This window comes from Podarcis gaigeae (assembly GCF_964106915.1).
Source record: "Podarcis gaigeae genome assembly, chromosome: 18".
NCBI classification, from domain to species: Eukaryota; Metazoa; Chordata; class Lepidosauria; order Squamata; family Lacertidae; genus Podarcis; species Podarcis gaigeae.
The window spans coordinates 12,542,661-12,569,774 of NC_139696.1; the positions used below are offsets into that span (position 1 = coordinate 12,542,661).

A 27,114-nucleotide genomic window follows, 5' to 3' on the forward strand; every position below is an offset into this window, starting at 1 on the left:
GCAGGCGCCTCCCGCGCACCAGCGCCCGCCAATGAGGGGAGCGCAGGGGCGTGGCCTGGAGGGAGGGCGGGGCTGCACTGAGCATGCGCTGAGTGTGGGAGGGGCGCCTCCTGAGCGTGTGCAGAGGGCTTTCTGAATTAAAGGAAGGTGCTCTTGCGTAAAATGACAAAAGTTGCATCCTGCATTGGCCATACTCAGAGTAGAACCACTGAACTCAACAGCTATGACTTCACTAATTTCAATAGGTCTACTCTGAGTAAAACTGACTGCAACCCACCGAGGAAGCCTGATCTCCTAAAGACGTGCAGAGAAGGGGCGCCCCTCAGCATGTGCGGAGGCCCCAACAACGGAGCATACGCAAAGTGCTTTTCTGCAAAGTAGATCGAAGAAAACCCTCCCCGCCGGGCTGCGTGCGCCGTAGGATCAGGCCCTTTCTCCCGGCAGGAGACCCACCCAGACTCCCGGTCCTATCAGATTCCTCCTCGGGCTATTAAAATCCTCCCTAGGGACTAGCAGCTGATGAGAGGAGCATTTGGTTGTGGGAAATCCCTCGGAAAATGCCTTTCCGGGGTTTTGAGGTTCTGCTCCTCCTTTTGGGGGGGACCCTGGTCGGTCCCTCGGACGCCGCGGGGTCTTTCTGGGAAGTCACTTTGCCCACCTGCGACGAGCAGAGCCTCGCTTTCCTCCTGCTGCCCCAACCGAAGGTCTCCGCATCTCTTATAAGGCTGCTGGGTAAGTCAGGGCGGGAATTGAGCTTTTTTTCAAAGAAAGAAGAATTTTAAACCCACTTTTGCAAGAATCCCACAAACTGGGGGCGGGGGGCTGGTTGGTCTGAGCTTCTTGCAAGGTCTGGACAACAATGGTGTACAAATGTATTTATTATTATATATTAATAATTATAGAGCAGTGGCTCTCGAACCTTCTTGGAGACCCTCTGTCCCCTTCGTCCCCTAAACTTGCCCCCAGGGCCCTCCACCCTTAGAAAAAGCATTATTCCAATAGTACTATGCGCCACAAAGTGCAAAACGGTGACCATTAACTCATAAATCCAACTGAAACTGCTTAGTCTAATTCACCAAAAATGAGGCCCTTAGCTGTGATTTCTGCGCTGCAGGAGGTTGGGATGGATGACCCTTGGGGTCGTGGCTCTCCAACAATGTAATTTGGCACTCTACCCTTTGCTTTTCCATCCAGCAAGGCTTTTGAAAGCCTCCTTAGGGACTAGCTCCAGAAATGAGTATTTGGGTGAGCAGCTTCACTGCAATTGGGGACAGACGGAGGCAATATTTGGCTTACTCAGAGGAGCCTCACTGGAACCAATGGTCCTAAATTGGTTGTGCCCGTTTTCCAAAGGGTCTACTACTACAAATATTTGAGGTCCTCTGTTCATTTGCATGCAGGAACGAGTGTCTGTTAATTCCAGTGGGGTTACTCTTGAGTAGGGCTTGCTTTGCAGAGCAGCTGGGGGGGGGAGAATAACTTGAATGTAATAAATAACATCAATGCAGATAAAACACCAGGAGGGAAAGAGTCCCAGGTGTCTGCTCAGAAGTAAATCCTGCTAAGCTTAGTGGTGCTTACTCCCAAGTAAGCTGGGTTTGCAGCCTGACCATGAGAACCAGGCCCAGGAACCTATTTAATAGAAAAACATCAACTGCCCATTTGAACCTCCACTGAAGCATTTATTCTCTAAAGTAAATTATTTCTCATATATAATTAATATGATATCTCTTAATGAGTGGACCACTCTCTTCCTCACCAAGTGGGAGGGTCTGTATTTCTCCAGGGACGCCCCACCCCAAGAAATACAGACACCCCCCCCCACCCTGGGCAACAAAGCAAAGGAAGCACCCCCCCCCCATTGGCTGATAGGAAATCCCAAAATCCACTCATTTGTTATTCCCTATATTGGGGTATCTTAAACTAAGCCAGCAAGCTTCTGGGTTCTGCAGAGTTTATCATGCTCGATTGCTGGGGTAATAAATTGTGGAACAAATTATTCTTCTCTCCTCCCCCAAATAAGATCCCAAAGGTAACCCCCATCTTCTGAAGAACGACTCTACCTGTGGGACTTCTGCCTTCCCCAATCCGGATGGCTCTGTAGCGGTGAGGGTGGCCTTTGATGGGTGTTACACCAGAGCGCAGGTAAGGTCTCGGCTTGCACACCTGCCCCCGCCCCACCCTCCAACTAGTAACATGTACGTAACTCTCCCCCTCCCAACAACCCTGCGAAGTAGGACAGACTGAGAAAGGGGGAGCCGTGTTGTGATTGCCCAATGAGCTTCGTGGCTGGGCAGGAGGAGTGCTTGATTAAGTAACCCTACGCCACTTAAAGTACATTCATCCCCCCCCACACACACCTAAACTACTGGGAACTGTAGTTTGAGGGCACTGGGAACTGTAACTCTCTGGGGGTAAACTAAAGTTCCCAGGGCTCTTTTGGGCTGGGAAACAATACAGCCTGGTTCTTCCACTTGAAGCTTGGTAAAGCATGAGACTCTTAATCTCAGGGTTGGGGTCCAAGGCCCATGTTGGGCAAGAGGGTCCTGGATGACCCTCCGGGGACCCCTTCTAGCTCTGATTCTATAAAGCTAGAAAAATGAAATAATGACGCCAACATCCTCTCCCCACTAGGATTCCCGCTACCGGACGACCATCCACATTGAAGGCCTGGCGGCAGATGGACGGATGACCTCCTACAAAGAGGAGCTGAGCTGCCCCGAACCTCTCCCAGGTACCCCGTGAAAGGGCTTCTTTCCTTGGGGGTTCCCGGGGGCAGAGGCTTCCTGACCCTGCTGGGGTCACTCCCCTGACCAGAAGACTGTGCCACGGGTGTAAAGTGTCACAGTGCCCCCCAAAGAATCCTGGGAACTGTAGTTCAAGGGTGCTGACCTCTTCCCCATCCTGAGGGCTTCAGCCGCCAGGCCCTCTTTGCGGGGAGCTCTGGGAATGGTAGTTCTAGGAGGAGGCGAGAGGCCTCCTAACCAATCTCAGGGCCCTGAAGGAACTACAGCTCCCAGGATTATTTCAGGGAAGCCATTCCTGGCGACTATTCGGACATGCCTGTGCCCCATGATTTTGGGGGGTATTTTGCTGTTGCTTCTGCTACTGCTTCTGTTGTTTTGTGTACACAACACAAAGTGCCACACTCTAATATTCAAAATAACACACACAACCCTCACTCTGTTCTTCTCAAAGTGCAGCTTTCAAATATCCAGGCAAACCAAATGGCTGGCTCCCCTTCCCCCTCAACCTGGTGCCCTCTGGAAGCTGTGCTACAACTCCCAGCACCCGCCCCCTGTCTCGGCTGCGGCTCCTCAGGCGGTTCCTCCGCCAAGCCCACCGTCCAGTCTACTGCGCCGCCCGTGGCTGATGGGCTTTGTAGTCCGCTGCCTCTGCAGTCTGCTGCCTGAGGCTGGGCTGAGCTCCTGTGGGGCAGGTGAGCTCATAAAGGGGAGCAGGGGTTGCCGTGGGAGAAGCCTGTCCTGATTGGGGGCCAGGGGTGACTTGCCAGAGGAAAAGCCCCCCGGCCCCATTTCTCCCTCGGGGTCTGGGCCAGGATGTTCCTCCTGGACCTCTTGGCGACTGTCCTGCTGGCCCAGGGGCCTTGCGGGGCTCTGGCCTTTGCTCCGAAGGTGGGCGACATGGGCAAGCGGGGAAGCCTGGCAGACCCCCAGGTGCTGTTTTGGGGTAAGGCTTTACTCGCCAGGTGGCTCCCTGCAGAAACGCCCAGCTGCCAGATTGGCAAAAGCCGCCCAGTGAAAAACTAGCTGGGGAGTTTTCAAGTTTCTAGTCCTTTGTGAGTGCAGGAGTGCCGCCACTTGCCTTGAAGGCGTCCCAAAAGAGCTGGAGGGAGGGATTTTGGGTTTGGCATGGGGTTGCCCCAAAAGCAGCAAACCTCTCTCCTTGAAATGGGGCTCTGAATCTCCAGGTCACGGGTTCGAGTTGGGCGAAGGATTCCTGCATTGCAGGGGGTTGAATTGGATCACCCTCAGGGTCCCTTCCAACTCAACAATTCTGTAACAAGGGGATAGGGCTGTAAATAAACCATCCTGTGCACCACCATAGCTTGGAGTTTAATGAAATATTACTCCTTTTTGCCAATTATTTTTTATTGATTTTCCATAATTTTAAACAAATTATCACCAGATTAGTAAAATTTAATACAAATTTAAGAGCTGACTACTCCTCAGTTTTTTGTTCTTTTTCCCTCCCTCTGTTGCTGCTCCAGATCCAATAGCTTTTCCAACTTTTTCATTTTTCCATTTCAAAATCCACTCATCCCTTCTTCCTGCACATCGCCTGTAATGTGCCAGTTTTATCCATTATTATATCCTGGCCCTCAAAATAGTTGAGTAGAGTCAATCCTCTTTTATCTATCTGTAATAGTCATCAAGTCCACCTTAAACCATTTGCCTCCCATACCTGTTATGTAGTGAAGTTTCACCCTGGGCCAGCAGGGGGATACTGTATATAGTTTTCACTCAGGTCTGTAGATAGTTTTCCCTCAGGTCCGCGTCAGTTATTTTAGGCGGGAACTCTGGGCTGTTGTTACAATGTTGACAGCCGGCTGCCTATAAAAGCAGGCCGGCTGAGCTGTTTGCAGTCAGTTCTATTCCAGCTTACAAAATAAAGAGCTACTTGGAGAAATCGCTGGTCGTCGGCTATGTCAACCCACAACTTAACAATACCTCTCTCTGGGGCAGCACTGCCTGAGAAAGACAGATCCTTCAGAGTTTAATGAAATATATCGAGTTTTGTGTTTTAGGTTCTGCCAAATGCATCCAGTAGGCTGGGGTGGGGGTGGGTCTTTCTCATTTTATTTTACTTTTTGCAAGAGAGACTCTGGGGGTCTTTGTGGCTGCAATTGTAAGAGACAAATTCTGTTCGTCTCGCTGGCTTTGAGCTGCAAGACGCCCCGAGCTGGTGAAACCCAAACGGCTGCGAAACGAGCAAGCTTTTTGAAAAGGGCGCCCAAGATCCAGGAAACGTAGCTTGGCTGCAGCGCCCGGTTAAGCCACCTGCCCCATGGGTAGGGGGCACGCATTCTCCTCAAATGCCCTTTCAAAATATGTTGTCGAGGGAGGATTGTGCGTTTGGTTCTTGTCTTTTATTTATTATTAATCAATTAATTGAATTAGTATCGCACCCTGTACCTGCAGGTCTCATTTTATGCATTTTATGCTTTGATCTTGTGATTTAAACTTATGAACCACCCGAGACCTGCAGGGATAAGGTAGTGTACAAATTTAATTAACAACAACAACCAAACTAATCTTAAAAATAAAATAAACCCGGAAGGTTGACCTTTCACCTTAATGCCACCTGCCTCGACTGAGCTCCCTCTCTCCTTCCAGCTCTGGATACCCCGAGCGTCAGCCACTGCTCGTCCGTCCCGGCCCCCGACAGGCTCCCTTGCGGCCCCCACCAAGTGCAGCAGGCGGAGTGTGTGGGCCTGGGCTGCTGCTACAACCCAACAGAGAGGGGGGTGCCTTGCTATTACGCCAAAAAAGGTGCGTTGGGTTTGGGGGTCCTGCTGAGTGGGGAAAGATTTCCCCCCTCTCTTGCGACACTTGAACTCGCAGCTGTGCAACGAAGAGGAATTTCCTGGTGGCCATTGAGGCCTCCTGTGGCAGGGAGTTCCACAGTTCAACATGGTGCTTGAAGAAGTCCTTTCTTTTTCCTGTCCCTAATCTTCCTTGGACATCCCTGAGCTCCACTCTTTGCTCCAAGGCCTTTCCCTCCTCCAGCAATTTCTCCAGCTTGGGGAGGGGAGAGTGCTGCTCTTACACGCTGCTCCTTCTTGCCCATTTTTCATCGGGGCATCAGGCTGACCCCTGTGGGGGCAAGAGGAAGCACTAGATGGGCCCCCGTGCGCCTGATCCAGCAGGCTCTTCTGCTCTTGAGCTTGGCGACCATCGTTTCCTCCTGTGGCAGGGAGTTCCACAGTTTGCGTTGCTTGAAGAAGACCTTTGAATCTTCCAGCGTCCGGCTTCCTTGTCCGGCCACGAGTTCTAGTGTTGCAAGAGAGAGGGGGAAAATCTATTCTCTGTCTGCTGCATAATTGTACTGTATAATGTTTTGTCCTTGTATAATCTTTGGGGTGGGCAGGGTATAAATAATGAAAATTGTATTGTTTATTATAATCCCTTTGCCTTTCCTCTCCACAAAGAAGCCCCCAATGCTGCAACTGTTCCTCCATCGCGAGGAACTGGGCCTTTTGCAGGGATTAACTGGTGACGTCTCTTGTGATATGAGCCAGAGAGGACACCAGGGGTCATCTAACCCAACCCCCTGCCATGCCATAATCTTGGGGATCTGTTCTGAATTTTAAAAAAGCAACCAAATTATCATTATCAATTTTACAAATTTGCACAATATTTTACCAAATACAAACCTTACCTTCATTATCAACTTCCCTTCCCCTTCCATTGATCATTTGACTAACCTTTTACCGCTGCATATTCTAATTATTCCATATTCTCTCTCTCTCTCTGTTTTACAACTGAAACAACTACCAGACTTTTAGAAGACATATGAAGGCAGCCCTGTTTAGGGAAGCTTTTAATGTTTAATAGACTATTGTATTTTAATATTCTGTTGGAAGCCACCCAGAGTGGCTGGGGAAACCCAGCCAGATGGGCGGGGTATAAATAATATATTATTATTATTGTTTTAATATGTCTACAATGATTTTTCAAATATTCTGCATGACATTTCCAGTCTTCCTTGAGAATTCTTTCATCTTATTCTACTATCCACTTCCATATATTCTGTCAATTCCATCTGCTATTCCTCCTCTGTCGGTGTTGTGCCCTCCATTTATTCACGGGCACCATTTGTGCTGCCGTGGTTGCGTGCAGAAAGAGATTGATTCTGCTTGATTCTGAAGGCTCCCTTCCTCTCTTCCCGCTCTGCCCGCCAGTGACTGCCCGCTGCACCCCGGACGGCCACTTCTCCATTGCGCTCTCCCGCCACGCCACGCGCCCCCCCCTCCGCTTGGGCTCTGTGCGCCTGGCCAGCGGTCAGGGGGAGCGCTGCGCCCCGGCCTCCAGGAACAACGGCTTCGTCTTCTTCCAGTTCCCGCTGTCCGCCTGCGGGACCACCTTCAAGGTAACGGGTGGGGAGACACGCGGGTGTTGCCACCCGGCCAGAACGACACTGCGCTTCTTGCTCTCTTCCGCTTCTCTCTGTGGGCAGAGATGCTTGGGGGAGCAGAGGGAGGCGCTGCTTCCCTAAAACAAAAGAAAGCTTCTAGACCTCATGGATGGGGGGGGGAGATTTAAACAGGGACTTGGGAGGCTGTAGGGTACAGAATCAGACCCTTGGCTCGCCTGGGCGATGAAGCCACTATTTTGCAAAGTTACAAATCCAGCTGCTAATGATAATAGTAATAATTTTATTAAGTGTACCCCACCAATCTGACTGGCTTATTCTTATGCATTCAATTTCTATACTGCTTTATATTTTAAAGAAAAAAATCTCGAAGCGGTTTGCAACACATGAAAACATCGAAATGGAACAACTCGGAACGAAACAAATTCATGTTGTTCACCACCCTGAGATCTGTGGGTTTAGGGCGGTATACAAACGTATATAATTCTGAAATTCCCGCTTGCCCAGCCCCTTGGGGCAGCTTCCCACAGAATAGAAGAACCCAAAGACACCTTCCTTGCCTTCCGATGTTTTCTGAGTGTCCTGTGGCTGTTCCTCGCTGATGAACAGGAGGGTGACCGCAGGAAAGCAGGCCTGTCTCTAGGCGGCCGGGTCTTTTTTGGCAGCTGGGGAAAGGGCTGTGTTTATATGGAGTCCCTCCCCTGCAGGGAGGGTTCCCCCCACCAGTGGCCTTCCTTTCTCTGCCCAGGAATCCGGCAGCCGACACGTGTATGAGAATGAGCTGGTGGCAGACCGGCAGGTCTTGGCGTCCCCGTCGGGCTCCATCACCCGCGACGGCGACTTCAGGTAGGAAGTGGGGAAGCCAGTGCGGCAGAACAGTTGGGAGGCGAGGACCGGAGCGCCTGCTTGGCATGCAGAAGGCTTGGTGCTCCTTATTCCTGCGTCCTCCCCTTGGAACAAGGAGGACTAGACTCTTCAATAATAATAATAATAATAATAATAATAATAATAATAATAATAATAAAATACAAACCCCCCAATTATTTCCTTGCTCTCTGGCAGGCTGACCATCCGCTGCAGCTACTCTGCAGAGGATTCTCTTCCGGTCGGCGTCCAGATTGCCACTCCGCCTCCGCCAGCTGGGGTCGCCGAGCAAGGACCCCTCACCCTGGAGATGAGGCTGGCTCGAGGTGAGGGGCTGGTTTGGGGGGCTGGAGTGGGGAGCCCCAATAAACCATTGGCTCTCGTGGGGTCTCTGCTGCCCCTGTGTTGGGAGAGCGTCTTGGCTCAGGGGTGTAGTGGCAAACTCAGAGGTTTTCCTCTTCCCTCCCTCTCCCTCTTTCCTTGTGTGCTGCACTTTGGGGGGGGGGGTGAGATCATAAGCTTGCAAGTAGGGACTATCTTGATCTTATGGCATACCTGTTTCTATTTCTATGCCACCTTTCCACAGTTCAAACCATGCTCCAGGTGGCTTAGAATGTGAGACAAATAACAAAAGTAGTCATAATTGATAAATGCAACATCAAAAAATGCACAACCAATCTGAACAATTTCTAGCAGCTCTGGGAGGCTTTTTGGCTGAAGAACGGGGTGTGAATCCTTGAAATAAATATATTCAAAAGGGTCTTGCTTCTAAAAATGCACCACCTTCTAAGATTATACCAGATTCTTATAATTATGGAATCATCCAGCCAGTTTTTAAAGCCTCCAAACAGATACGGACAATGCATTCTCAGATAAAATCTGTGAAACTTTAAAATCAATTTCTCAAACCCACCATAAATTTAAAGTCAGAAGGAAAGGGTCTCCCCCTGGTTGGCTGGGGAGCAGAGGGCCCTATCTGCCCCCTGCTGGTGGGACAGGATCCTGCACGTAAGAAGAGTGGATCAGGCCCAAGGGGGCCCATCCTGTTCTCACAGGGGCCAAGTGCCCCAGAGAACTTGGGAGTTCTAGATAGACTGTCTCTGGAGATGGAGGTTCCATTAGGGCATTGGAAGACCCTTGCAGCTGGGTTGGGCAAATTGGGGCCCGTCTGGCCCGGCATCCTCTACTCAAGTGGCCAACCAGATGCCCCAGTTGGAAGCCTGCAAGCAGGATCTGAGTGCGAGAGCAGCTCTCTCCTCTTGTAGTTCCCAGTAAATGGTATTCGGAAAAATGGAGGCAGAGTAAGCCATCCTAGCTAGTAACCATCCATAGCCGCCACCACCTCCTCCTCCTCCTCCTCCATGAATCCCCATTTTAAAACCATCCAGGTCATCCCTATCGTCTGTGGCAGGGAGTTCCACAGCTTAACTAAGAAGTCCTTCCTTTTATCCGTCCTGATAGCATTCAGCTCCACTGGCTTGTCCACGAGTTCTAGTCTTGCAAGAGAGGGAGGGAATCCACTTTCTATGCCAAGCAGAATCATAGGATTGTGGAAACGGACGGGACCCCGAGGGTCATCCAGCCCAACCCTCTGCAAGGCAGGAATATTTTTGCCCAACATGGGGCTCAAACCCACAACCCTGAGAGTCTCCTGAACCATCACCACCTCCTGTGGCAGGGAGTTCCAAACTCTGCGCTGTAGGAAGGAGGACTTCCTGAAACTCCCAGCTTCCCTGGATGCCCCTGAGTTCGGGTCTCTCCAGAGGCGGAGAAGGAAACCTTTTCTCCATCCAGTAATTTTTCCAACTTCTTTCCCTCCCCAGATGCCACGTATTCCTCCTATTACTTCGGCCTGGACTACCCTGTGGTGAAGGTCCTGCGAGCCCCGGTCCATGTCGAAGTGCGTCTCCTTGCCAGGACGGATCCAGCCCTAGTCCTGGTCTTGCATGACTGCTGGGCCACCCCCAGCACAAACCCCTTGCAGAAACCACAGTGGCTGCTGCTGGAGGATGGGTCAGTGCTGGCTGGGCACAGGGGCGGAGACTTACGGGGTAACGAAAACGGGCGCAGGGGTGTTTGAGGCGAGCCGGCTCGGTTTTCCAGAAAGACTCCAGCTTCTAGTTAAATAATAACATTTTATTATTTATACTCTGCCCATCCATCTGGGTTTCCCCAGCCACTCTGGGCAGCTCCCAAAAGATTAAAAACAGAATAAAACATCAAAACACTAAAAACTTCCCTAAACAGGGCTGCCTTCAGATGTCTTCTAAAAGTCAGATACTTGCTTATTTCCTTGACATCTGATGGGAGGGCGTTCCACAGGGCGGGCGCCACCACTGAGAAGACCCTGTGTCTGGTTCCCTGTGACCTCATTTCTTGCAGTGAGGGAATCAGCAGAAGACCCTCAGAGGAGGACCTTGGTGTCTGGGCTGAACAAAGGGGGTGGAGACGCTTCTTTTTAGAGCAAGCATAGGCAAACTCGGCCCTCCAGATGTTTTGGGACTACAACTCCCATCATCCCTGACCACTGGTCCTGTTAGCTAGGGATGCTGGGAGTTGTAGTCCCAAAACATCTGGAGGGCCGAGTTTGCCTCTGTCATCACTAACACTAGAACTAGCTGCTCGGCTTCCTCTCCATGAAACCTCAGACCGAAAGGCTCTCATGGTGGCTTTCTGGCTGCGCTGACTGCCCAACCCTCTTGCTAAGTATAAGTTTTATACTTACCATTTTATTTTAGAATTGTTTGATTCCCACTGAAATGGAGAATGCCTGGTTGTGCGTTGCTGAAGGCTTTAATGTGGGGGTTTTCCGTGGGGCAATATTAAGGTCTCTGAGCTCCTAAGTGGGTTGATAATCAGCTCTGGTTGTTCTCTGCAGGCTAATCTGTGAGTCTTTAACCTTAGATCACAGGGGAGGCTGTGGATCAGCGTTAGAAACTCAGATATATAAGCTAATCACCAAAAGGCACCTGAAACACAAGTTGTGGTCACCACAGCAGAATGTCTAGGCGCCTTTTTTCCTGTGGAATTTATTACTATTTAGAAAGCTTACTATTTATCTCTTTGCCCAGTTTTCTAGTCTTCTGGTGGTAGCGCCATATAGTGATGGCCTAGTTGTTCATACTGAATCCTCATATTACTTCTCCAGAACCCATTGTAGTGGATCACACAAGTTTGTAATCTATTATTATTCTTAATCCTGTTTTATATTTTAAAGAAGAAAAAATCTCAAAGCGATTTGCAGCACATTAGATCATCATATAAAACTATCCAGAATTAAACAAATTCAGGCTTCAAGGAAAATATTTCAGATCCTTCTCTCAGGGACATTTTGCTTTCCCTGTATTTATTTACCGACTTAATTTATAGAACTTCCCCCTAGCAGAAGGACTCTAGGAAGCCAGTGGGGTGTAGTGGTTAGAGTGTTGGATGAGGACCTGGGAGATCAAGGTTCAAATCCCCACTCCATCATGAAGCTTGCTGGGGGAACCTGGCATCAGTTGTAGCCTCTTCACCTACCTCACAGGGTCGTGGGGATTAACTGAGGAAGGGAGTGAACCATGGACTCTCTGGAGGAAAAAAGTGGGATATAAATGCAGTCAGTGAGCTCTTCTGTTGACCTGCTTAAGGAAGCCGGAGAGGCCAGTCGCCAACCTGGTGCCCAGAGATCTCCACAGGGTCGCAATTGGACCCACATCAGTTGCAAAACGCACCTGGCGCCTGGGGGATTTCTAGCACTGCTGGAAGGGCGGTGCCTGGAATCTCCCCCCCCCCCCGGCTGCAACGAAGGTGAGACAAAGTTTTGACCTCAGTCCTGTTGAAATGCTGAGCTGATGACTGACGGAACTCCAGTATTGCTATGCACCTTTGGGGTTTCTGCTCAAAGTTCTGCAAGGAAAGTTTTGGGCGATGTCCGATGGGCCTTGATGCGAAAGGAGTCCGTTCTGATGTGCCCATTCTCTTCTAGCCATGCAATCTCAAGACCGCCAATCCCTCTTGCTCTGCCTCAGGTGCCCCTACAAGGGAGACAACTACCGGACGCAGCTGGTGCCCATCGGGGCCGACTCTGGGCTGCCCTTTCCAACGCACTACCAGCGCTTTGTGGTCAGCACTTTCGCATTTGTGGATGGCGCTTCCCAGCAGGTGCTCTCTGGGCAGGTAAAGTCTTCCGCAGTGGCGCCGGGTTGTGGGGGTGGAGCTGACCGTCCCTGCAAGGAGAGATCTAGGGTTTGGGGGGGTGCACACACACACACGTGGGAAATCTGAGGCAATTTGCACTTAAAGCCCAGTCTGCTGGCAGAATGCACCAGCCCAAGCATGAACTTTGGATCTCTGCAGATCCTGCAATGCACTTCTCTGGCCAAAGATGCCAAATTGCAAAAAGTAGGGGTAACTTGTGTTACCGCCAAATGGTTTCTCAAAGGGTGTGGAGGACCCAGTGTGGTGGGAAAAGGAGGAGGAGGAGGAGGAGGATAATTGATTTCCTTTTCAGTTTTATTCCGCCCACCTGACAGCTGCCCCAGCCACTCTGGGCAGCTCCCAACAATACATCAAAAACACAGAAAAGCATTTAAACATTTAAGTGTAGTATAGTATCAAAAAATAAATGTATTTGCACAATATGAATAGATATGTTTTCGAAATGAGAGCAAGAACAACCAAGAGATACCGAGGGCAATCCTGGCTGTGTTTCCTAATGCATTTTTTGTTGGCAAAAATAATGTGTAAATTTTTATTCTTAAATAGTCGCCAGAGGAAAAACATTTGGGAACCACTGCATAAGGGGAAGCAGTTTTGCAAAACGGCATCCATTAGGACAATTTTTGCTTTATAAAATACTGTGTTTTAAGTTGTTGGAAGCTGCCCAAAATTATCATTATTAATATGCCCCAAAATGGAAATTTATTTTCCTATTGCTGGGGGGGGCTGCCTCTGCACCTCAGTACTGAAGTGCTCAACAGAAAACTTTGTGCAGCTGTTTATTAGGCTTCTAAAAATGGGTGTGGGTCACACTTGGAGTGCGCTTGCAGTTGCCCCATTTGCCAATGCAGTGCCTCCACAAAGAGGGTCTGTGGGGCAGAGGTGTGGGGTCTGCAGTGTTTTTGCAGGAGTCCTTCAGCTCTGCACACAACCTTCTGACCCCAACCGGGGGGCCGGGAGACTCGCTTTGAATTTGCCTCGGTTTCCCCCTGGGACTGCCCCTAAACCATCACTCTCTCTGACCTAACCTGGGGAGAAAACACCAAAGACCTGATGAAGAGAGCACAGCACAGGTTATATTGTCTGAGAATCCTCTGGAAAAATAATCTCTTAAAGGACCAGTTGATGGCATTTTACCATTGTACTGTTGAGAGTGTCTGTGTGTGTGGTTTGGGAGCAGCACGGTCAGGGAAAGAACAATGCTTTCCAGGGTTGTAAAAACTGCGGAGAGAATAACTGGGTGCCCTCTTCCCACCTTGGATCAAATCTATGTTTCCAGGTGCCATAAGAAACCTGCAGAGATAGCGCAGGATAGTGCGCACCCCGGAAACAATCTCTTTCAGCTTCTGCCTTCTGGAAGAAGGTCCAGGGTTATAAAGACCAGGACCAGCCGCCTGAGAAACAGTTTCTATCCAAATGCGATTTTGGTTTTAAACGCAGTGTAAGGTAGTCTCTGTGGGAGTATATTGTATCTCGTTATGGGGTATCAGAGTTTTTAGGGGGCTAACCAGGTTGGGATAGCAGACTTGTTGATTTTCAATGTCTGATGTAGATTTTTTCAATTTCATTGTTCTGCATGGGACAATGACAATAAAGACTATCATATCATGTTCAAATATATAAAAGGATGTCACATAGAGGAGGGAGAAAGGTTGTTTTCTGCTGCTCCAGAGAAGCGGACACGGAGCAATGGATCCAAACTACAAGAAAGAAGATTCCACCTAAACATTAGGGAGAACTTCCTGACAGTGAGAGCTGTTCGACAGTGGAATTTGCTGCCCAGGAGTGTGGTGGAGTCTCCTTCTTTGGGGGTCTTTAAGCAGAGGCTTGACAACCATATGTCAGGAGTGCTCTGATGGTGTTTCCTGCTTGGCAGGGGGTTGCACTCGATGGCCCTTGTGGTCTCTTCCAACTCTATGATTCTATGATTCTATGAAACATGGGGTTCACGGCACAAAATTAGCACTAAACTTTGGCACCAGTTTGGGAGGATCTGAAATTCCAGGTGACCCATTACTAATGCTCTCCATCCTTTGCTCAAAATAGTGAGGACTAGCATCTTGGTTTATTTTAAGAAAGACAGTGGGCAGAAGCTCCCATTCAGTGTGGGCAACCCTGGGCGTAAATGGCCATGCACGAGTTCCGCTCTTCCTCACTGGGGGCTGCCAGTGCGAAACCGGCTTCCCCAGGGAGCTGTCCCGGAAGGGGTGGGGGAAAGCTGGCACAAACCATATCATCTCTCTCTCTCTCTCTGCCCCGCTTCCCCAATCCAGGTCTACTTCCACTGCAGCGCTTCTGCCTGCGCCCCATCCGCCCTGGAGAGCTGCCGCATTTCCTGCAACACAAATCCTCTTGGCAGGAGTGAGTCCACGTTTATTTCTGAGGCTGTGGGGGGATTTGGGGGCAGGGCCAGGCCACATAGTGGGGGATCATTGCACAGCTGTTGTGCTTTCCCCCCCCTGAACCCCCCAATGTGTTTATCCCACCTCCAGGTCGCAGAGCATCGTCTGGGCAGTGCCGTCTCCCTGAGAAGTGGCTGACCCTGGTGACATCAGACGGCCCTGTGAACTTCTTTCACAAGGACGCGGACATGGTCGTTCACGAAGGTAACGCGGGCGGCAAAAAATTTTGGGGAGTAGATTTTATTCAGTTGTCCCCCACCAGTCGTGATGCTAGAATAAGCTTTTACTTGGTCAGGCTATCAGCAGCCTCTTTGCGAAAAAGAATAAAATAATATTCTATATAAAAAAGGACACAAGTGGCCTCTGGGGAGAGACCCTGGGAGTCTCCAGCCCTATAAACCGCCCCGGCTCATGCAGAGGCATTCCTAGCCTTCGCTTTGCACGTGCTCAGGAATTAAGTGGCATCCTCTTTGGGCTAGATGCCAGATTCAGCCAGAAGAACAGGGCATCTATCTATCTATCTCTTCATTATTAACTTTTTGACATACTGCTTTTTATTATGAATGTGTTTGGATTTTAGTGCTCAATATGTTAAAAAACCTCCCATAAACTTTTTATAGAGAAAGAAAGAAATAATTTGCCCAACGCATGACTCAAACCCACAACCCTGGGATTAAGAGCCTTGCATGCTACCAACTGAAGTTTTTAAGCTGCTGAATGTGTCTGCAGCCCGAATCTCTCTCTCAACCCTGCCTCTTTGGGGTTACTGTTAATTCTACATTTCTCTGTTTCTCTTAGTGTCCCCCAAATCCCTCTACCCTTCGACCTTGATGCAGTGGGACAACATCCTCTTCCTGGTGGCCGGCCTGGTGGCCGTTCTGGCCGTGGGGATGTTCTCAGTCGTCGCCCTGAAGAAACACCAGGCGGCTGTGGGAGGCCAAAGCCTTCCTTATGCGTGGGAGGCCAAAGCCTTCCTTATGCGTGAGAGGAAATAAAATTGAAAGAGAAAAGGCAGCTACCCAGCTTGGCTCCTGTCTTCCCTGGGCCAGCCAGCCTCCCTGCCTGTCCCACTTGACCCCACGGCGTCTGGGCAGCCTGTCCGCCTCTTCACCCTTTTGCCTTGGCTGGGAAAACAGGCTATTTTGTCATAAGATCATAGAGTTGGAAGGGACCCTCAGGGATCATCTAGTCCAACCCCCTGCAATGCAGGAATCTCAGCTGAAGTATCCCTGACAGGTGGCCCTCCAACCTCTGCTTAAAAGGAGAGGCCATCAGCTTTGTTTTTTGGCAGAACTCTCTCTGGCCTTTATAACTCTCACACCTTTAGATATCAGTCTTTTTTTGCCTTCCTCAAATGGGGACCCCCAAATTGTCTGCTCCCCCACCCAACCCACACAGACACAAATAAACCAGCACTGCCTGAAACTCTTTTTTATTATTTTCTTGGGCTATTAAAAAACAACACCCCATTTTTGCCCTAAACTCAGCAGGTCACAAGTGAGCTTGGAGGATGGGAAAATCTTTGGCTGCTCCCTGCTGGGGGGATTGGAGATGCTCCCCAAAATTTCCACCCCTTGGACGGGGGGGAGGAGCTTTTAATGCAGGTAAATTGCTTTATCCCTGGAAGGGATGCATAAGGAGTTGGCCTCGTTTTTGCTGCCCTCTCTTGTTCGCATCCGAATCCGCAGCAGACTCTTCTCTCTGTGGCTCTGAGAACAGAAGATTTTCCGGGGGAGCCGATCCCGGCAATTAGAAGTATTCCTAATTGGGACATTTGCTCATTGGGTTCAGTGTTGCCTGCACTGGCTGGCAGCAGCTCTCTGGCGTTGCAGGCAGAGGGGGGTCTTTCCCTGCCCTGCCTGGAGATGCTGCTCTTGGGCATTGAAGCTGGAAACTTTCTGCATGCAGAGCAGCTGTTCTTGCTCCTGAAATAAGTGAAATGGGATTCTAGTCCTCATGACAACAAAGGGATGATCTAAACAGGAGCTGAGGAAGTGGCCTTATGGGATGGATGACTCCTTCCAGCTCTGTGATTCTATTTAAGTGGCGTTTGGGTGGCCCACCCTTCAGGGATGTTGTTGCTGTCTCTTCCTGCATGGAGCTTTGTTTTTGAGGGAAAGGTTTCAGTCCAGCAGTCTTGCCTGCAGAAGGTCCCCTGAGGCTGAAACTCTGGAGAGCTGCTGGTGCTGCTGCCAGTCAGTGTAGACAATAGCTAGATGGGCTCCCCCAACGGCCTGTCTGTGTAATGAACCTTTCTGGCTTTGCAGGCTCCATTCCTGGGTCACATCAAGACTCGGGTGCTGCAGTTTCCCCAGCTGCTGGTTTGGCTTATGGGGGGGAGCAAAGGCTTCCTTTTGTCCAAAAACCTGTCCCCCCCCGTTCCGTTTCCTCTTCGTCACAAGCACTTCAGGATGTGCAGGTTGCACGATGTCCCCCAAGGGCAGCTGCACAGCCGGCCAATGCGCGCCCCTTTCCGGACAGCACAGGACTCCCCGGCATCACACTGCAAAGTGGGAGAGATACGGTCATCTTTATTGTCATTGTCCCATACACATCAATGAAATTGGGGGGGGGGGGGGAATCTACATCAGACATTCAGAAACCAACAAGCCTGCTAACCCAGCTATCCCAGCTTGGTTAGCCCCCTAAAAACTCGTGATATCCCATTTTTAAATACAATATACTCCCATAGAGACTACCTTACACTGTGTTTAAAACCAAAATTGCATTTGGATAGAAAGTGTTTCTCAGGCGGCTAGTCCTAGTCTTTATAACCCTGGACCTTCTTCCAGAAGGCAGAAGCTGAAAGAGATTGTTTCCAGGGTGCGCACTATCCTGCGCTATCTCTGCAGGTTTCTTATGGCACCTGGAAACATAGATTTGATCCAAGGTGGGAAGAGGGCACCCAGTTATTCTCTCCGCAGTTTTTACAACCCTGGAAAGCATTGTTCTTTCCCTGACCGTGCTGCTCCCAAACCACACACACAGACACTCTCAACAGTACAATGGTAAAATGCCATCAACAGGTCCTTTGAGAGATTATTTTTCCAGAGGATTCTCTGAAAATATAACACCTGCTGTGCTCTCTTCATCAGGTCTTTAGTGTTTTCTCCCCAGGTTAGGTCATCTCTCAACTCCATTCCCAGATATCAAAACACTGAGACCTGTTCCACACACTTCCCCTCAATAATAAGTGGCCGAATTCAAGAGACGGAATCAGAGTTGGAAGGGACCCTGAGGTCCTCTAGTCCAACCCCCTGCAATGCAGGGATGTGCAGCTGTTCCTGGAAAAGTCTGGTGATGTTGGGGGGTGGGGGTTGTGGCAAGAGGGGTGTCCCCCACCCGCTGCATTAGAGGCAGGTGGTCATCAGAGCTGGGGAATATCTGGTTTATTCTGGCATTGCAGGGGTTGGACTAGGTGACCTGTAGGCTCCCTTCCAACAACATCATATATTCTGTGGTGGCCCCGCAGAAAGGCTATTGGGAAATGATTTATAATGAGTTTTTTAAAATGTTTAAAGTGAAACCTGAGGCTTTTTTTGTTAGACCAAAGGAATTCTTTAATCTGTTTATGTATGTTATGACGGCAGCAAGGATACATGCAAAAATGGAAAGAAGAGGCAGTCCCCGCAAAAGAAAATTGGCTTATGAAGATGATGGACTAATCTGACATGGCTAGACTAACTCTGAGAATTAAAGAATGAGGAAAAATTCCTTGAAGAATGGAAATATTTTGGAAAAATCTGGTTATGTTAAAACATATGCAGGATTTAAAGTCTAGCAACAGATGAGAATTGGTAGTTAAATGATTTAGAATTACCGCATTTAAGGGGTAAATTAGAAGTAGTAAAGGAGTATAAAGCTTCTAAATTACATTTCATCCATCATATACATTATAGAAAAGAGCACCATGGAAGGCTGGATGGGAGTCAGTGGACATGAGCACTATGTTCTGATGGCTGTTTAAAAGAATTAACAGAAACAACTCGGCTCAGTATTGCAATGTAGAAATATATATCACGATGTCTGAAAGAAGCACTGGCTGGCTTCCGTTTCCCCACACTGTGATTTTTACATAGCACGTGGCACATGATTCACAATATATTGCCAGGTCAAAAATTATGAAACCAATATCACAATATGGATTTGAAACTGGTTTGGGACGTTCTATCGCCCAGCCCTAATCAGTCAATGGAGAGCTGGGTGGAATCTGCCTGCTTGCACCCAGGCCTTTCTGTAGGGTTGCTGCATTTCAAACAGTGAAAATTCGGACAGAAAAATTGTGGAGTTTTTCTTAGTTTGTATGGGAAAACGGCACTGCTGACATGGATTGCCATACATCTGGTTTTTCCCGTCATTTTTTCCAGTTTCTGCCTGAACACTGCTGCCGACCTCAGTATTCCATGTATGTCTGGGAAAATCCAAGCGCCTGGCAATTATCTATCCATTTCACCATTTTGCTAATTCTCTAGCTGGTGCATTCTCAGACTGTAGTCCGAGGAGCAGGGATGTTTGTGTGTGAAGAAATAATGACTGACAGATGCCAACAACATGCCAGCTCTGTCCAGCTCCTAGCCCAACTTTAGAGCAGGCCCATGGCAGTTACTGGGTGTCCCCTAATTCAACTAAAGCATCTACAGAGCAGAACTGGCGTGTTGTTGGCATCTGTCAGTCATTCATTCTCTCTCTCTCTCTCTCTCTCTCTCTCTCTCTCTCACACACACACACACCCCTCTCTGCTCCTCAGACTACAGTTTGAGAATGTGTGAGCTAAAGAATTAGTAAAATAGTTAAATGGATAGATAAATGGTTAATTAGCGAGAGAGAGATCCAGATCCATCTGTCTTGAGAGACAATGGAGTGTGCCTCTCAAGGGGTGAAGTCAAACCCCTGTGTCCTCCCTGGGGCACAAGCCTGGGCTGTGTGTCTGGAGGTCCTGGGCTGCCCCGATGTCAAGACCCCCCTCTCTGCCTGGCTGATGTGGCCCAAAGGAGTTGCCGGGAGGAGGCGTAGAAGTCGCCACCCAACCGCCTTGGGGACTCCACTCTGGATTTGTGGAGGGTTCACTCCTGAGCCTTTTCTTCTCCCAAAGATGTCCAGCAGGACAGTGGAGGCATAATAATTCAGAACAATTCATAATGCAAGGGGAAAGTATGCAAGTCTGAGAATACTTACGGAGGGCACCCAGCCCAGCTTTTTCTCAATGGACGGCAGCTGGTGGCTCTTCAGCTTTTCCAGAACCTCTTTCAGGGCTCCAATCTGCAGAGCAAAAGGGGGGAAGCTTTGCTCAGAGAAGTGTAAAACAGGCCCCCAAGGAGCTGAAGGGGTGCAGAGGAGCTGAAGAAGGGACATCCAAAAATTGCAGAGTTGGAAGGGACTTTGAAGGATCATCCAGCCCAACCCCCTGCCGGAATATTTTGCCCAACACGGGACTGGAACCCACGACCCTGAGATTCAGAGTCTCTTGCTCTCCCAACTGATCCCCCTGCCCTGAGCAACTTGCTTACTCTCCCTCTTCCGCCCCACCAGCAAGGATCACTTTCCCAGCTTACCATCTCCTTTTCCTCCTGGCTCTCCTGGGCACCCACACCGGCCCCCCGGAGTCCCACCACCTCTTCTCTGGCCCCCAAAAGCCAGAGGACACACCCTATGCAGAGGATGGGGAGCTTGGAGCTGGCCATAGTGCTGGACCAGGACCCGACTGCCTTCTCCTCCCGGCCAGCAGAGAAGGTTTTATAACCCCGGCTCTTGCAAAAAGACCCATTGGCGTGTCTGGTTTTCTATCTCCCGCCCCCCCCCCCACATTTTTTACGGGGGCTTGTCTTGGGAAAAGGTGTGGGTGGACCTTGCATTTTGGAGACAGACCTCAACGCCAACCTCATGTCACCCAATTTGCACCCGCAGGAGAATTGCCCCTTTGGGTGCCATGAATTTTTCAAGCAGCCATGTTGACTCAAAGGAGATAATTGTAAAAGTTTTCCCCAGGAGCTTGGCAGGATGTAATTGAATGCCCAGAGGCCCCCTCTTCCTCCACCCCCAAAACACGCACACAATGGGGTCATTTCGAAGGGTTTCCAACTGCGTCATGGCCGGGTCACCCAATATTCTAAAGTAAATAAATGTCCATCAAGGGAAATTAGAGTCCACAGAGAAATGGGATTGTGGCGAGGTTTTTTCCTCCACCCACCCCAAATGCAATAAATTAGATCATGCTGAGAGTTTGAAGGAGACCTAAACACCTCCAGCCTCTCTCAGGGGCCAATCGATTTTAATTGCTCCAGCTATTTGTCCGCCATGGGACCACTGCGGCCTCTGGAGCAGGGAAGGAGAAACCCAACAGGTAAGTGTTGAAACTATAAAATCAGGAAGCACCATATAAATGTGTTAATATTGTAAAATCAGGGAGCACCCTAGAATCATGGAATTGCAGAGTTGGAAGGAACCCCAAGAATCATCCAGCCCAACCCCCCGCAATGCAGGAATTGCAGTGGGAAAACCCCTGACGGGTGGCCACCCAACCGCTGTAGAAAAATCTCCCTTCTGGCTGCATTCAGAGGCTCAGAACCCCCACCTACCTGACCTCTGAACCTTTGGAGGGTCTCTTTCAGTTGGCATCAGGGCAGGGCACTTTGCAGCTGCTGAAGGACATTTGTCAACATCCTCCTTAAACTGAGGTGTCCAGAACTGGACACTGTATTCCAGGTGTGGCCTCACCAAGGCAGAAGAGAGTGGCACTGTGACTTCTCTTGACCTGGACTTCTGTTTTGGGGTGTCTTTGGAAACAGAAAATGCCAAACACAGGTGCTGGGTGTCTTTTTGCCAGGGTGGTAGTGTGACAGCCTCTGGGTTGCACAGAGCACTTTGAACGGCATTTTAAAGGCTCCCTCGTAAAACTGGAACTCGCAGCTATCCAGTGATGCAGACAGATAAGAGGAAGGATTTCTTCACCTAGTGCAGAGCTGAACTGTGGAACTCTCTCCCACAAGAGGCAGCAATGGCCACCAACCTGGATGGCTTTGGAAGAGGAGAGAGCTATTGAGGGCGTCTAGCCAGGATGGCTCCTCAGACTTAGGCATTGATGCTTCTGAATCCCAGTGTCTGGGAGTGTTGCTCTCATGCTCAGATCCTGCTTATAGGTTTCCCTTTGGGGCATCTGCCTGGCCACTGAGAGAACAGGAAGACTGGCCTGATCCAAAAGCCAGGCTCTTCTAATGGGGCCTCCAGCTCCAGAGGCAGTCCACCTGGATTCCTAGGCCCTGGGAATCTTGATCCTTGGCCCCTGTGAGGACAGGGTGCTGAGCTAGAGGGGCCCCTCTTCTTAAACTGAAAAGCTGGCGTGGATTGGGGCATTGCTGGCCAACGGAGGGCATCGGTGGTGGCAGGTTCGATGTAAAAAGTTTTTAATATGTGAGAAGTTTTTAATGTTGACATTTTAATGTATTTTTTACCTTTGTTGGAAGCCGCCCAGATGGGTGGGGTACAAATAATAAATTATCACCATCATCATCTATTTAAAAAATGGAGAAAGTTTGTGTGCAACCCTTCCTCAGTTGTGGCGAGAGGCAGGGACACTTGCTGAGTCCAATCTTAATGGGACCCACAACCGCCTAGCCTCCAACATTTCCCTGATGGAAATGGGGACATCCTATTCCACAATAATAATAATAATGTAGTAATGTTCCTATTTATACCCTGCCCATCCGACTGGGTTTCCCCAGCCACTCTGGGTGGCTTCCAACATATATAAAAACATAATAAAGCATCAAACATTAAAAAACTTCCCTATAAAACTTCCCTTTGCATAACTCCAGACCCTCCAATATTTCTCCAATGAAAATAGGGACGTCAGCCGCATGCTCTTGAATCCCAGGAATTGCAGAGGGGGATTAAGGCCTCCTGACCGCATGCAAAGTTTAATCCCTGAGCAGGTTAAACCTTGAAGGGGCGGCTGAGAGTCTGAGTAGCCGGAAAGGAGGGAGGAGGAAGAGTCACAGATTGCCTGGGCTTCGTGTTGCTTTTCTCCCTAAAGTGCCCTGGTCTTTGGAGACGCCTCGTGGGCCAAGGTGGCTGGGGGAGTGGGTCAGAAGCTGGACTTCTCTCCATTCGGAAGGCTTCATAGAATCACAAAATTGTAGAGTTGGAAGGGACCTCAAGGGTCATCCAGTCCAACCCCTTGCAAGGCAGGAATCTCAGCTAAAGCATTCAGGGCAGATGGTCACCCAAGCTCTGCTTAAAAACCTGCAGGTAAGAAGAGCCCAGAACCGCCCTTCCTCCTGGCTCAGGTTGTCGGGGCAGTGGCAGGATGGATGGCTGCCCATGGTGCTGTGTGCGAGTCCAGACTGAGGCAAAAGGAAGGGCAGGCAGGTGAGCGGTAGAGGGGGTGCTGCATGTACATGAGCAGGGCTTGCTGGATCAGCTCCAAGGGGATCCATCTGGCCCAGCCTCCTGCTCTCACAGGGACCAAATGCCCCAAAGGACCAAGGCATGTGGATAGATTGCCTCTGGGCCTGGAGGCTCCATGAGCGCCTGGCTGCTGGCAGTGTGATGCTGCAGCAAAAAAGGTGAATACTGTGTGTCCACTTATGGCTGCCACAATTGAACCTGGAACATGTGAAGAGGAGGGTGACCTAGATGATCAAGGGTCTGGAAACCAGGCCTAAGAGGAACGGTTGAAGGAGCTGAAGAAAATGAAAGGAGGTACGGTAGCCATCTTTCAATATCTCAAGGGCTGCCACATGGAAGAGGAAGCAAGCTTGTTTTATCCTGCTCTGAAGGGCAGCACTCGAACCCATGGCTTCAAGTGACAAGACTAAACATTTGAAAAAACTTTCCGAATTTATGGACTGTTTGACAGTGGAATGGGCCCCTTGGGAGGTTGTGGGTTCTCCTTCCTTTCCTTGGAGGTTTTTGAGCAGAGGTTGGATAGGCATCTCTCATGGATGCTTGAGCTGAGATTCCTGCATTGTAGGGGGTTGGACTGGATGACCCTCAGGGTCCCTTCTAGCTCTTCGATTCTACGAAAAACAGGATACTGAGATTGTGTATGCATGCACACACTGCACATTCAAAGCAGACGCCGCCTCCCGAGAATCCCAGCAACTTATTACCACACCACAACCTTCTGCAAAGTCCGTGGAAATCTAGAGCCAAAATATACGCTCACCAAGACTATGTCTACCTGAAGCCCAGATGTGGCAGAGAGAGGGCAATGGAGACTTGCTTTGATTTAAATTTTATGTTGATTTTTTATGGGGTGATGTCTCTCACTAGGACATGGATTCACTGTCCCCTTATTGTTAGACCAAGAGATATATTTCCAGAAATAGCTGCAATTCCTGCCTTGCAGGGGGTGGACTAGATGGCCCTTGGAGATTCCTTCCAACTCTACAATCCTAATATTCTATTTTTTAAAAAATATGGATTTTTTAAAAGCCATTGATGTCTTTATTCTGAAGTCACTTCAAGAGATCACACAGGAAGCAATTCACAAATGGAATCAGATTAACAGCGCTTCTTTTTTTAAGAACGACAACTTAAGCAATTTAAACTGATTTATTAATGAACAAACATGGGCTGTTCAAACACACCAGGCATGAAAACACACCAGGCATATATTGTACATTTAAAATGGTTTGGCTGAAAGAGGCCAAGAGAGCAGGGTCGGGCCTCCCTGATTCAAATGCCAAACACAAACACTTTGCCAAGACATTTGTTTGGTTCTGCTTGAAGGAACTGACATCCTGCTTCTCAGAGAGAAAATCCTCAGGATTTCCCCTTTCCGTGTGTGTGTGTGTGTGTGTGTGTGTGTGTGTGTGTGTAAAAACATCAACTCAAGGGCAGTTACAGGTGCTGCTTTTTATTAAACTACAGCTATACAGCTGCATCTTCAGAGGGCACAGGACCTGGATCCTCCCCATCCACAGGTGAGGATGCTGGGGCCGTTGCTGTGGCAACCAGCATCTTCACTCCACAGGGGAGCCTTGCCCTGTCTCTGGTTGCCATAGCAACCAGGGAGATGAGCATCATCTGAGCCAGAACAGTGGCAGTGAAGGACAGAGAGGGCAACCGTTGCTTCTCTTTCTGGGAGGTGCCAGTAGCCCCAGGTCACAGTCTGTTCACAAGGGCAACCCAGGCCAGGAGCGGGTAAAGGGCTTTTGTGCTCGGATCCTGTTAGTGGCTTTCCCTGTGGGGCATGTGGGGATCCTGGCCTGATGCAGCAGCCGGGCTCTTTCTTGTGTTCTTATGGAACTTCCAGGTCCAGAGGCAGTCTATCTGGACCCCCTTGGTTTTCATTGATCTATGTGGGGGGGGGTGTGCCTCTGTTTGGCTGCTTGGTTCTTTGGATGGCCCTGGCCAAGAGAAAGAAACTAGCTGGTTCAATTAACAACAACAACCACACCAACTGCCTGGCTTTAATAATTATTTTGACTGTGTGGTGTATTTTATTCTGTCCCCTGCATTTCGTTTTTTCATAGAATCATAGAACGAGTTGGAAGGGACCCTAGTGGTCATCTAGTCCAACCCCCTGAAATGTAGGAACCTCAACTAAAGCATCCATTTGCACTCATGTTCGTTTGTATATCAAGTAGATTCTGCTTGAAATACGTTGCAGGTTGCAAATGGGGCCACTATTAAATCTTGCTCCATCGGAGGAAACCATCTGCTGCTAGAGAATCTCGTGATCTTGTAATGCCAATTTTAGACAGCAAGGGGCAGCAGCCGGCTATTTTTCCAGCCTTTGGGCGCTTGGGAAGAATCTTCCCATGGAGATCTTGAAGGTTCCCTCAGCTCCACAGTAATCAACCTTCAGCAAATCCGAGCATAAGGAGCCCGAAGAGCCTGGAGCAGCTGGGTCAGTTCAAGGGGGTCCAGCACTCTCTTCTCACAGGGGCCGGCAAATGCCAGAATGGCATCCAGAATTGCAGGCTGGACTGCTGTCTTGCCTCACAGACTGGATGAGAGCCTACAAACTGAAGCTCAATCCAGAGAAGCTGGAGGCGCTGTTAGTGCGGGGTTCCCTAGACCAGATGGGCAGGAGATTGCCTGCTCTGGATGGGGTGACACTTCCTCTGAAGGAGCAGGTTCGTAGCCTGAGGGTCCCCCTGGATCCTTTGCTGTCGCTCGAGGCTCAGGTGGCCTCAGGGGCCCAGAGTGCCTTCCATCAGCTTCGGCTGGTGGCCCAGCTACACTCCTAGCTGGACAGAGAGAGCCTGCTGTTGTCTATGCTCTGGCAACATCAAGGTTAGACTACTGCAGTGCATTATACGTAGGGCTTCCTCTGAAGACGGTTCGGAAACTTCAGCCATTGCAGAATTCAGCAAGATGGTTTGAGCATATTACACTGATCCTGGTCTGACTGCACTGGCTGCAAATTAGTTTCCAGGCCCAGTTCAAAGTGTTGGTTTTGACCTATAAAGCCTTAAATGACTCAGGATCGCAATACCTGAAGGACCATCTTTCCCTGTATAAACCGACGCAGACACTGAGCTCATCTTCTGAGGCCCTTCTTCATGTGCCTCCTCCATGAGAGGTCCAGAGGGTGGCACATGAGAACAGGGCCTTTTCTATGGTGGCTCCCTGTTCGTGGAACACTCTCCCCAAGGCACCAGCTGAAATGATTCCTCTTCTTCCAGTTCTTTTGCTGATTAACATCCAGTGCCTCTTTAAAATGTGTAGGGGGAGATTATTGGTTGTTCTTGTTTTTATTGTTTTTGTAGTTATTTTTTTTATCTTGTATTTTCATGTTGTGAGCCACCCTGAGATCTGCAGAGGGTGGTATAAAAATGTAATAAATAATTATAATAATAGGTAAAGATAAAGGTAAAGGACCCCTGACAGTTAAGTCCAGTCAGAAACGACTCTGGGGATGCACGCTCATCTCGCTCTCTAGGCCATTTGTTCGCAGACAGCTTCCAAGTCATGTGGCCAGCAGGACTAAGCCGCTTCTGGCGAACCAGAGCTGGAGCGATACCTATTTATCTACTTGCACTGTGTGCTTTTGAACTGCTAGGTGGGCAGGAGCCGGGACCAAGCAATGGGAGCTCACCCTGTTGCGGGGATTCGAACTGCTGACCTTCTGATCAGCAAGCCCAAGGCTCTGTAGTTTAGACCACAGTGCCACCCATGTTCCACAATTATATTATATATAATTATAATAATTATTATTAATATATATATATATATATATATATATGTGTGTGTGTGTGTGTGTGTGTGTGTGTATGTATATATTGCGGCACAATTCCTGGCAGGAACCCAGCCTGGTCAGCATATAGCAGCTGCACTCAGAGATATGCACCGCTTGCCAATTTGCCAAGTTCAAGGCACGGTTAGTAACACCATAACAGTTGGTGACCCATCTGGCCATTAATTCAGTTCAGATTATTATTGTTATTAATATATACATTTAGTTGTCTCAAATCAGATTGCAACTAGAAGTTTAAGAGAATAAAACATTATTTACTAAATGTGCTCATTATGCAGTATTATAACAAGGACAAAAGGCTTCCCCAACCCTGTGAATCTCAAGCAT

The 27,114-nt window shown here is 49.2% G+C and overlaps 2 protein-coding genes and 1 long non-coding RNA gene across 4 annotated transcripts in view; 2 read left to right on the plus strand and 1 right to left on the minus strand.

Moving 5' to 3' along the window:
- LOC310835890 overlaps nt 1–27,114 on the plus strand; it is a 230,989-nt gene that overhangs the window by 34,484 nt on the left and 169,391 nt on the right. The gene's annotated exons all lie outside the window — the stretch shown is intronic.
- LOC310835630 (zona pellucida sperm-binding protein 4-like) lies at nt 85–15,592 on the plus strand. Of its 2 annotated transcripts, XM_083720496.1 has the most exons (12): nt 85–732; nt 2,024–2,145; nt 2,635–2,734; nt 5,358–5,513; nt 6,926–7,113; nt 7,865–7,962; nt 8,179–8,306; nt 9,804–9,993; nt 11,991–12,138; nt 14,454–14,541; nt 14,673–14,786; nt 15,381–15,592. In XM_083720496.1, the coding sequence occupies exons 1-12, from the start codon at nt 558–560 to the stop codon at nt 15,575–15,577; spliced, it is 1,704 nt and encodes a 567-aa protein (XP_083576622.1). In that variant the 5' UTR covers nt 85–557; the 3' UTR covers nt 15,578–15,592. The 2 variants fall into 2 exon arrangements, with proteins under 2 accessions (XP_083576622.1, XP_083576623.1); XM_083720497.1 differs by lacking the exons at nt 85–732; nt 2,024–2,145; nt 2,635–2,734 and adding an exon at nt 3,476–3,690.
- LOC310835853 (cocaine- and amphetamine-regulated transcript protein-like) lies at nt 16,741–20,273 on the minus strand. The gene is made up of 3 exons (XM_083720840.1): nt 20,135–20,273; nt 19,758–19,841; nt 16,741–17,085 (listed from the first exon to the last, which is right to left on the minus strand). The coding sequence occupies exons 1-3, from the start codon at nt 20,261–20,263 to the stop codon at nt 16,978–16,980; spliced, it is 321 nt and encodes a 106-aa protein (XP_083576966.1). The 5' UTR covers nt 20,264–20,273; the 3' UTR covers nt 16,741–16,977.